This window comes from Apium graveolens, chromosome 7 (assembly GCF_009905375.1).
Source record: "Apium graveolens cultivar Ventura chromosome 7, ASM990537v1, whole genome shotgun sequence".
NCBI lineage: Eukaryota > Viridiplantae > Streptophyta > Magnoliopsida > Apiales > Apiaceae > Apium > Apium graveolens.
Window position 1 is genome coordinate 43,518,316 of NC_133653.1, and position 12,692 is coordinate 43,531,007.

At 29.8% G+C, this 12,692-nt stretch overlaps 1 protein-coding gene across 1 annotated transcript; it reads left to right on the forward strand.

Annotated features, from left to right (window-relative positions):
• Positions 1 to 10,643: 10,643 nt before the first annotated feature.
• On the forward strand, positions 10,644 to 11,970 carry LOC141675100 (uncharacterized). The gene has a single exon (XM_074481821.1). The coding sequence runs from the start codon at positions 10,829 to 10,831 to the stop codon at positions 11,603 to 11,605; it is 777 nt and encodes a 258-aa protein (XP_074337922.1). The 5' UTR covers positions 10,644 to 10,828; the 3' UTR covers positions 11,606 to 11,970.
• Positions 11,971 to 12,692: the final 722 nt, after the last annotated feature.

Here is a 12,692-nt window from a genome sequence, read left to right on the forward strand (position 1 = left end):
TCAGAATTGAAGATCAGCTCAAGATTGCCAGTAATGAAACTCTCAAGGATATGCAATCTAAGTTAGACATCAATGAAGAAGATGAAGCTGAATTCTACAGACAACTTCAACTTCAAATAGAGGAGAATGACAGGAGGCTAGGAAAGAAAACAAGGAATCAAAGGAAAAGAAACTAATCTGCTCAGGCTGAAGGAGCACCCTTGGAAACAATGTAATTCTTCAATACCATCTCAGCATATACACTTTTGTAGCACTTTTTGAATTTCTGCTTTATTACAGTTTATATATTTGTCAAGTGTTTTGTTATCATCAAGCTAAACCCAAATTTATGCCTACAGTTCTAGTGGACATAAATAGGGGGAGATTGTTAGGAATATGTGTATTAGTTTGATGATAAGTTAAACAAATCACTTAAGTAGAAATCTAGTATTTGTAGCCTCAACGGATAAGACCATCTTGGCTATCCGTTGAATGAGTAGCTTTACTTAGCAATAAGTTTAGTATTGTAGCACATTTCATTCTCTGGTTTCAAGTTGTAATTTTTAGATGTTGTAGGAAATTATCAGTCATGTTGACTACTAATGGATATACAAATAGGAGGGCTAATTGTAAATATTTCATGCCTTGTAATTTTGTATGAGTGAAGAAGTATCAACGGATATTGAAGACCTTCAACGGATAAGAAACAAAGCTTCAACGGATGTCTCTAATGCTTCAACGGATAATATCCATCAACGGATAAGTGCTTCAACGGATAAAGACTTCAACTGATAATGCATCAACGGATAAAGCTTCAACGGATAAAGTCTCAACGGATAAGGCATCAACGGATGAAAGCTTCAATGGATGCTTGGTTCATTAGCAGTTGATAGTGACAATTCACAAGCTGACAGAGGCACATGGGTTGACAGAGACAAACTGGAATGTGGAAGCCTCTAGGAGGAATCAAGAAAATGCAGCATTCCCATTCTGATGCAAACAAGGAAGTATTCAAAGATTCACAGATTATCCTAGATTGTATTGGATAGAGAAATGAAGAAGAAACATGTGAAGAATCCTTTCAATTATATTTTACAGTTTTGTCTTCACTTGTAAACTTGGTGATATATAAACCAAGTAGCAGCTAGTAATTAGATAAGAATTTTCCTGAGCTGTTTAGAAATATCCAGAGAGAAAATTATCTAGTTTGTACTAGGAAGCAGCTGTGATTTAATTCTTTGAATCACAGATTTTCTGAAATAACACATCTCTGGTGGAACAACAAATCCACCAGAAAAGTTTTTAAGATCTTTGTGTTCTTTACATTTGTGTTTGAATATATATCTGTCTGCATTGGCTTTAAGCAATTCACACACACACTTGTTTTCAGAAACACTTAGTCTTAGAAATTGCTCAAAACTTAAAAAGTTTTGAGATTTACATTCAACCCCCCTTCTGTAAATCTCATTGTTAGTCCACTGGGAATAACAAACATAAAACAAAATAGAAATCTTTTCAATAATTTTAATACTAATTTTTCATTACTATATATATATATACTATATTATAATATACGAAATATTAAAAGTTTGGTAGTGGGTCGGTCGGTGCTTGCTGAAATTACCTAATTATCCTTAATTATTTATATAATTTTTATTTAATTACCCTAGATTTATTATATTTTGAACCTATTTATTTTAAAACTATTTAAATCTTAATTAATATCTAAATCAATTATATTTTTCAACTAAAATACATTAATTAACTAAAACACCTCCTTTTTCTACATGATCTATCATGTCAACATGTCGAAATAACACACAGAGATAAAGATATGCAACAGAGCTACACTACCCCTCAAATAATAATACAAAAAAGTATTAACTACTTATTATATAAACTCGCTTTCTTATATAAAACCAATCACACAACCTAAAAGTACGAAAGGTAAATGACGAGATATCCTATCTCAATCAACAAGTCTAGAACTATTTAACATAAAAAGTTTGCATCAATGAATTAAGCTCAAATTTGATCAATATCACAACCGCTAAAATTAATTTACTTGTCGGTATAATGAACCTAGCAGATTATCATAAAAGACATATCTGGTTATAATTATTGAGACAAACTTATTCTTTTAAAAAATATAATTAATAAAATAATAATTATTTAAAATAGTCGTGCATCGCATGGGTATTAGGCTAGTATATTATAATAGACGAAACATTAAAAATTTGGTAGTCATTCGGTCGGTGCTTGCTGGAATTACTTTATTACCCTTATAAATTTTTATAAATTATATTTAAATCTTGATCGAACCAGACTTTTTCTCAAATATGGCATGCTTCCCCTGCCCATCAAATTTTTCTATGCCACTTTTTTCGCAGTTGTTTTTACCAGACGCACAATCATAAGCATTAGTGTTTAGGTATATAACAACAAATAGTATTTATCCTCTTCTTATTACATAAAGCAAAACTTCACCCGCTAAAAAAAATTCACACTGAATCAACGTTTTCAGGGAAAAACTCGATAACTTATATGTCTTTACCCGCTTTTTTGTATTTAATTATTTAACTTAATTACTTTTATATTTGTTTCTTAAAAAAAATTATTTTATTATTTTATATACATTTACATTATTTAAAAAAAATTAAAACAAATGTAAGCTATTAGTCAGTATAATGAGCATGGCATGAGGTTAAAATAAAATTATCTTATATTAGGAGTCTTTATATTAGGAGTCTTGACAAAATAAAATAAACCGCTAAAACTACTTTTCTAAAACTAATATAATATCAGTCTTACTAGTTAAACTTAATTAAATATAATAATAGTTTGGTCTAAAACAAAAAAAAACTATACAGCTCTACTAAAACAGCACAAAGGCGTCGGTCAAGTGACGAATTAAGTGTGGGAGACGCTATAGGTATGGACCTACATCGTCGGTTAAATGAGCGACACAAAAATTAATTGCAGATGTTCATGCTCATTTCGAAATAGCACACAATCATTAGGACATGCATGTTTTTTTACATTCATACCCATCGGACAAAGTATCTTCTTTGCCTCATAGGTGGAAGTGGGAAACTCATTATTTGGAGGAAGCATTTCTGATAGAAGTTTTAGCATTTCCGTGAAACTCTTATCACTCCACCCGTTCTTTACTTTGAGCTTACACAACTTCAAGGTTGTTGATAACCTGGTAAACCAATCAGTGCACTCTGGATAGAGAAGTTTTTTGGAATCATCAACCAAGTTCTCAAGAACTTTCGATTGGTGCATTAAAAGATCTTCAACATTGTGGATCATCTCATCAACCATATCATTTTCCTCATCATCTTCTTTATTGATAGGAATACTATCTCTATTACTTCCATAATCATCATCAAGTTTATTTGTATTTTCAAAATATATTCCTTCGCCATGCCAAATCCACTTAGTATAATCATTCATAAAACCACGGAGAAATAGATGATCACGCATTGTCATAGCACTAAAATACTTTTTTTAATTAAAACAATCACGACATGGACAGGTGATCATGTCTTCTTTTCCTAATTCCATTTTGTTTTTCTTTACATTTAGCTCCGCACATTCAATGAACTTGTCAACTCCATCAACATACTCTTGTGATATACGTGGTATTTTGTACATCCACGTATGACGATTCTTTTTAGATTTCTAAAAAATATACAAAAGACAAGGCAACATTTATTAATATATCATTTTTGTTAGACTAAATTTAGACTTTATGCTTGAATGTATATTATTAGAATAGGTAGCAGATTGGCATACGATGATGGCATAGCACATACACTAAGGCAGACAATCAGATACACTATACAAACAAGAAAAATTAACATTATAAATACACAATCTTCACCAAATAATACATACAAGCATAGTAGAAGACATATTTCCCACCAGATGCCTAATATTTGCAATGGGTAATAAGGTATAAAATCATAATTTTAAGCAATAAACTCAAACAAAATAATGAACTCAAACAGAATAAAAATAAGATTACCTAGAATACAAAACCTTAGACTTTTAATTGGATGCTAGCATGTTAAGAATACAAACCAGTTAATGTCGACCATATATAGATACATACAAACCCTTTAAATATACACAAACAACTTAATTAGAAAACCAAGCTTAATTGCACTCCATATACATACCTGCAATAGATGTGAACCGAGTACAACCCAATTAGCAGACTCGAAAAAGAACTGATGCCCAATTTCGAAGACTTAAGTAGAATCAGATTCTCTATCTACGAAAAGAATTTTGTAATCAAGTTAATCAACTAATTAAGTATTAAAAGTTCAAAACCCTAGATTATACATACATACATATACATACAAACATAAGTATGTGTGTGTATTACAATAATATGTTTACGGAAACATGGAGATTAAAACAACAGAGTAGAATTTGAACCAGTAATTTCTCACAAAAGATCTCTGTATCGCTCTATCTCTCTCTCGCAATTAAGTCCGAGAGATAGAGATTAACGAGGAAGAAGAATAGGGTAGTCCCTTCTGCTTTGTTAATAAAAAACAAATAATTTTTAAATATTTAAAATACTTATAGATTTACTTTAAAATTATACTTGTTTGTACTAATTATATACCAATATTTTTCAAAAAAATAATTAGATTTTTTCATTTATTTATTAAAGATATCAAATAACTACTAACATTTAAAATTATTAAATTACATAACTACTAATTATTTTTTTTAAAATATCATAATTTATATTTTAAAACCCGACACTAACTATAGAAAAATAAATATACCAGTCGGGGGAGTATTTGCATTAGTGCATTAAACACTGATTGTTAACACCTGTGTGTTTATTTATATAAAATTAGAATTTCAATTGATTTTCAAAAATTGAAAAATAACATTTCAAATCTACTAATTATTAACATTTAAATTAATTTATTGTTAGAATTTTTGGTGAAATATCAATTCTTTTGTAACTATAAAATTATTTTATTTAATTTCTTTTATATTTTAAAGGAATTTAGAGTTTAGTATATCATAGATAGTTAATTTTCTACTATTTTTTAATGATTTTAATAATTTCTCATCCACAATTTTATTAATTTTATTTCATATTTTATAAACTATACTTAAAATTTTTATTATTTAAAATTTTTCTTATAATATTTAAAAAAAATCACTACCTATAGCGTTGGCAATCAGAAGACGATACTTTAAACCAAATCTACAGCGTCGGCAATTAAATGCCGACGCTTTAAACCAAATTTGTAGCGTTGACATTTACAAGTCGACGCTTTAAACCAAACCTACAGCATCGGCATTATAAAGACCGACGCTATATAGGATTTTAGGCGTCGGCGTTTTAAAGCCCGACGCTACAGATGGTCAAAAGCGTCGGTTGTATCAAAGACTAACGCAAAAAATTACAACCGATGCTTAAAGTGTGTTTAAGCGTTAGTTCTATATTCAACAAACGCAAAAAGTGCGACGCAGAAGGACCTGTACTAGTGCATCTTCTTATTACATAAAGCAAAACTTCATCCGCTAAAAAAAATTCACATCGAATCAACGTTTTCGGGAAAAAAACTCGATAACTTATATGTCTTTACCCGCTTTTTTGTATTTAATTATTTAACTTAATTACTTCTGTATTTGTTTTTTTTTAAAACTTAATAATAGTTTGGTCTAAAACAAAAAAAACCTATACAACTCTACTAAAACCGATATGGTATTCGACGGTGATGTGCTTAGCAGATTAAATAAAAATTAACATATATTATAAGCTTAGTGGATTAAAATAAAATAAATGCACGTATTTATAGGTCCGAATTTAAACAAAGTGAAAACCAAAATAACGATAATATATTTAGTTGGTCCATACAGCAAGCTTAACGCGAACAAAATTAATATAGATTATGAATAAGGGCTAATAAAATAAAACTCTAAAACTAATTTGCCAAAACTAATATAATATCAGTCTAGATTAAAGTAAAATTAATATATATCAGGGGTTTGGTCTAAAACAAAAATAAACCTCTATACTATTCTACTAAAACTGATAATATTCAACGATGAAAACAATGGGTTTGGCGAATTAAATTAAAATTAACGTATATTATAAGTTTAGTTGATTAAAATAAAATTAATTTACGTAATTATAGGTCCGAACTAAAATAAAGTGGAAACCAAAATAACGATAATATATTTAGTAGGTTAATATGGTGAGCCTAACGTGAATAAAATTAATGTAGATTATGAATAGAGGCTAATACAAAATTAGAGACAAACTGTATAATCCAATGGTGATATAATGGACGTAGCTGGTTAAAATATTTTTTTTTGTATTTATTATATTAATGTACACTTTAATTTGATTCTTCTTTAACTATTTCAAAATAATGAAAAATTCGTGATAGCACATCAAAATATTAAAAATTTGATAGTCAGTTAATCGGTATGGTATTTAAATTTATATAATTATAATATTATTTACGTATCTATACCATTCATACTACTTTTTTTAAAACCCAACTATCGCTTTAACGACCTCAGAATTGAACAAAACAATATACATTATTCATTTGAACAAAAATAAAATTATATTATTGGTCGGAGTTAAAATAAGATTAAAAGCAAATTAAGCATAATTGGTTGAATTTGATTAGTATGTTTGGTTCCATGCTAAAATAAATTAATAAATATTATTGATTCGCCCAAAAAAAATTAAATATTGAACCAGATGAAAACAAAATTAAAATCAAAATATAATTTGTTATTTTGTATAATGGCCTTGGGCTAATATAGATGATACATATTAAGCATCTGCGTTAAAATAAAATTTAACTGAGCTAAAATAAAATTAGATATGATATTTTGGTCGGTATATGGCGTCGAGCTAAAACGAAATGATGTATATCATTTATCCGGTCTAAAAATTTATAGAATTAATCCATAATAAGATATAATTAAAATCAAAATATAATTTGGCCGGTTAAAATAAAATAATATATATTATTTATCCATGTTAAAACAAAACTATCATAGTAATTCGTTTTTAAACAAAAATAAAAACAAATTAAATATAATTGTTTGAATTTTTTAAATCAAAAATATTATTAGATTAATTGTAATAGTTATTATATAAATTAGGTCAAAATTTGAATATTATCAACAACCTAACTAGTTTAAAAATAAAAGAATTTGATTGAAACACAAGACCTACTTAATTGGAATGGTTATATATTTCTTAAACACCGTGCCATTATATGAAAATATTTACTTTAAACTTAATTATTAAAAATAACTATTATAATATAATGAAATATATATAGATATATTAAGTTATATTTATTTCGACATGATTTCTCTTTAAAAAATATAATGAACAAATATTCAAATAAATAAAATAAAATATTAATTGTATAAAAAAAACCGTGCAGCACATAGGTTTTAAACTAGTATATATTAAAGATTAGAACCCTTTTACATTGAATTACACAAATTATCAATTACTCACGTATGGGTGTGTGCAGGTCCAAAACTTTAGGGCCTGTTTGGCAAACACTTATAAGTCTGCTTAGGACTTAGAGCAAGTCTAATGTAATGCTATTTTTGGTGCTATTGCTATATTATAACACCAAATTCAAAAATACATAACTTTAAAGGGGTGTCATACTTAGATGAAAATATGTATCATTGGTCCTTGTCACATCATCTATTACTATAAATGGAGGGGAAAAGTTAAATAATTATTGTCTTGTATACCACAAAATATCAAAATAATATTAAATTAGGTAGAAGTTAAAAGATTTATGCAAATTTGAAACTAGTTATGAAACAATCTTTGGAGTGCAACTTTTATTTTAGCACCAAAAAACACTTTTTGGTTTCATATTATAGCAATAGATATAACTATTTTACATTTAGTATTGGACTTACTCTTATAAGCCCGCAGCAACTTATCGAAGAGTGTTTGTCGAATCAGTTTATAAGTTGAATTTACAATTTTTAAGCTGATAAGTTGAATGTTGGTAATAACGTATTTTTTCCAACTTATTTTGATTTTTTGCTTTTTTATTAACTTTACTTTTAAAATATATATTTAAATGTTAATCTAACTTAAATTTCAAGAATTAAGGTAACTATGTTTAAAAATTATTTATTTAAATTTATTCAAGTAAAATAAGTTTTGACTTATAAGTAAAATTATCCAAACGCTTATATATATAACTTATAAGTATTCATCTACTTATCACTTATAAATTACTTATAAATTTTAAATCATAAATTACTTATTTTAAGATTACCTAAACCGGTACTTAATAGTCTAAGAATGATGAATGAAATGTTGAATGTTAGCCACCCAACTTTCTGCTTATCAATGAAAACAGGCAAATAAGCATGTTCAACTTTTTTTTCCCAAATAGTCCAAGAAATTTAAAAACGGCAGTTATGCCCATATATATGGTGAAATGAAAGCTCCCAAACATGCACATAATTTCATCCTACAGCTTAACATGTGAGTAATAATGAAAAATAATGACACAACAATTAGCATGTGCTTGTGGTGGGTTAGTCACACAAACCGCATACTAATATCCTATTACCCTTATCACAGTATAGATTAGGAAGAAAAACGCAGAAGAACATGGGAATTAATGCTTGAAACTTATTTGGTGTTGTTCAATCATCAGCTGTCACCAAGTCTGCAAATATTTTAAAATTAAAGAATAAAATAAAAATAATTAAATTGTAACAGCAAATGGTATGGGAAAATACAAACAATCAGTTCCAACAAGAATTAGTGATCGGTCATCAAAGTAGTCAAGGTGTGTGAGTGTTGGGGGATAGATCTGAATTCTGATCCCATGTACCAACCGAACCTACCCATTCTTTCATTCATTCAATACGACCCCCTGCACAGCAGTGCTGAAAACTACACTTACACTCCATTGGGGTACTTGCTAGTTGCCTACCCCTCCTCTTTCTATATCTGACATCACTTGTACCACTCTTTTTCTATGTTTAATCTCCCCAATTATGTCACCCTCACAGATATGCTACATGTTATACTAATTAAATTACTCCCTCTGTACTCAGCACGTATTTTAATACTTCTCTAAAGTATTGTTTCGTAAATAATTTTTAATTTTTATTTTTATAAATAAAAATTTGATGTTTAAATTTTAATACAAGAAAAAGATAAATTTAAAAAATAAATTATAAATATATACTTTATATTCACCTTAAAGTATATGTCGAATATTGAAAGAAAAAAAACGATATACAATTGGATGGATAGAGGGAGTAACTATTACTGAATGGTATGTGCACATTGTCCGTAGTGTTGGAGGCCCATCTACCCATTACAGTAGTTATTTGACCACAAGAAAAGGAAGGAAGGACGTGGTCATCTTGGCCACAACGTCCACCTCTCTAATTGGGCGGAATCGCCCGAAAATTCCAGAGACGTAACGTTTACTTGGTTCCATGTTTTATATGTGACAATTCATTCTATTATCACACTCAAACTATTTGAAACGAGTAAACTCATTCTTCTATTTGCAGGCCGAAGCAGCAGTCAGAGACCAAGTCTTGTAGGCCGAAAATTGGTTCTAACATGTACTGTCCATATCTATATCACACAGTATTCTAAAAATTCCCGATTTAATTCATTAATCCCGATTGCAGAATGCAGTTAATGCAGTTGATTCAGCCATTTTAGTGTGGGTTCCGAGCTTTTAATAATCACTTACATTTGTTGTTTGAAATGTGTTATGGCAGGGTTAGTGAGTTGAGTTGGCGTATGTCTGTTCTTTTTTTTCCCTTTCTCCGTGCAGACTACATATACGGTTTCTGAAAATTTTCCAGACTTGATTACAATGTAGCCATTCATTTTAGGTAGGATAAAATTCAAAACATGATCAACTAATTAAAATAATTTGTAAAATAAAATATTTAATTACTAAATATTTTTATTCAAAATATCTAAATACAGTTAATTAATCAAAACAACTTAATTCCTGTATAGAAGTTAGCCTTTTGGCAAAAAAATATTTTTAAAATTAAATTAGACATTTGATCATAAAAAACTCTAACTTTAATAATTAACTTTTTTAAAATAGCGATTTGATTTAAAAAGCCAGTCCAATTAAATTCACTTTTAACTAACAACTGCTACTTATCAAACATGTACCTTAATCAATTAGTTAGACAAAACAATTAATTCAAGTCATTATTACTAATAACTAACCGCTAATGGTAGAAAATGACCATAATTATTTTATAATATCGATTTTTCTATTACCTGCTTATTATAAACGCGTAAAATTATAATTTCAAGTATTAATAAAATTGATGTGAACGAAGAAATTCATCACTATTATTAAAAAATAGCAGATCAAAATATGCTAAAATTATAAATTTTCGTTTTTTTCGTGATCTCAAGCACGCAATGGAAAATTCGTTTACAATTTATTGCATGGATCAGTGATTAAGATCATGGATGATGGACCCATGGCACTGTTAAATAATTCTAACTGATCGAATATTTCTCGTCAACAATGTTACTTTATAAAACTCTCTTTTACTCGATGTTATTTTATGTAATTAAATTTATTTATATATACACATATCAGCATGAGCTCACATTGTCACTCCCAATATATAGACATCCTCTTCATCCCGAAATCCCCAATCACATCTTTCACATCTTTCGACACAGACAACATTGTGTATAATATATACATGTATCACCATGAATAAACTCTCTTCATTCTCCCAATAAACAAGTTAACACCCTATCTCCACACATACAGTGGTAGTCTTCTAAATGGGTTGTTTTGTAAGCAAACACAAATTAAATTCAGCATCAAACCAAGCACCATTGCCAAGATCACCACCACCACACCTACTAGAAGAATCAGTCAAAGAAGTTCTCTCTGAAACTCCAAAACTAAGACCCACAACTCCAAGAATCTTGAAACCTCAAAACAAGATTCAATCTTTACAGCCAAATGTTCATGATTTTCAGGAAAAAAATGAGACCCATTTCAAAAAGATTCATAAGCTTGATAACCCAGAAGAGGTTTCTGAAATCTCGGAGGTTTATAGTTCTATGAGTGAGAGCTTTTCTAGAGAAAATGAAGAAATCGGAGATTTTCGCCGGAAAATTGGGTCACCGGAGAAGTTCAAGCGCCGGTCATATTCCGGTGAGTTACATGGGAGGAGAGAGAGGGGAGTGGCGAAATCTCCGGCGAGAAGACCCGAGCAACCGTCTCCTAATCGGGTTCGGATCGTACCTGGAAGAGACAAACGGGTCGACCCGAATAATAGTAAGGAAATGAGGCCAGTTAGAGATGCCGGAGAAAGTTCTCGCCGGCGGTCAAGGTCGCCGGTGATCCGAAATGACAATGCTTTGTCAAGACAAAACTTGGGTCGGAGCCCATCTGTTAGAAAAACAGGGAAGTCACCGGGTCGGGTCAGATCCGATTTGTCTGAGAATTTAAGAAAAAAGGAGGGAAGCAATAAAGAAGGCAAGAGGCCACCGACAAGTAATGAGTTGATCGAAAACCCACTTGTGTCCTTGGAATGTTTTATTTTTCTGTAGGAATGTAGGGGTAAAATAGTAACTTAAAATATATTTGTCAAAGGCAGGCCCCACTAGTGTTTGTCATGTTATTGTAAGTAAAAAAATCATATGGTAACTATGTTAGGGAAGATATGGTTCGGCCTTTTAGACCAAGATTATCCTTGTTGTACTCTGTAGCAAGTAACTCAATCAAAATTGCAGGTAAAAGACAGATCTGTTTGCAAAAGTCTATCTTTCGTTTTATCTCTTTTTTTCTGGAATTAGTATCATATGTTTTTAACTTTAACTTGCTTGTAACTTGTAAGACTTTATTTCTGCTCATGAATAAACTTTTACGATATTTTGTCCCATGAAATATGGACAAAATGTAGACTTTATCTCTACTCCCAAATGTATTTTTAGAATATTTTATTTTCTTGAGTCATAAATTTTACCTCATCGTAATAGTAATTTTAAGATACAAATTGAAGACCCAAAGTAAAAGTGGAATATTCAAGTTCAAACTTTTAAAAGTACTTACTATAGTGTTGTTTTTACTTTTTTAGTAGTTGCATAAGTTAGAAGTAAAAGTGGTAAATTTAAAGTGAAAGTGGAGGGAGACTGGGAAAGTCTAGAGTAAAAGAAGAAGAAAGGGTTAAAAGTGAAGGAAGGTGATGATAGACTAAGTTGTTAGATGAAGATGATAAATGTGTACAACAATATCTGCTGAATTATTGGTGTTTGACAGAGCAGAAGACTAGTAGTACCACTGGACCATGTTCAAATTCAATACTATTACTATAATAAGGGATGAAATATTTTGTTTTCAGGAGTTGCATCTCATGCTCACTGCTCAGGTTTTTGATGACCTAATCACAATACTCTATGCTTATCTGAATTTCAGAGTCATAATTCAGATAAACAAATTAAAATATTTAAGACACAGAGATTCATTCAGCAAGTGTACTGCCCTGCCCATTTCTAAATTCAGATTGCACACAGAATTCCCATAAACCGTGTCGTCCTGACTTTTGCTAATGTTTGAACATTTTACAACGTATCCTACTCCGCATATTATATAACCTGGTTCCGATCTTGCTAATTTCGAACAATAGGATGGGAGAGC

Coding starts and splice junctions, on each gene's coding strand:
- LOC141675100 (XM_074481821.1), top strand. CDS start 10,829: ATGGGTTGTTTTGTAAGCAAACACAAATTAAATTCAGCATCAAACCAA.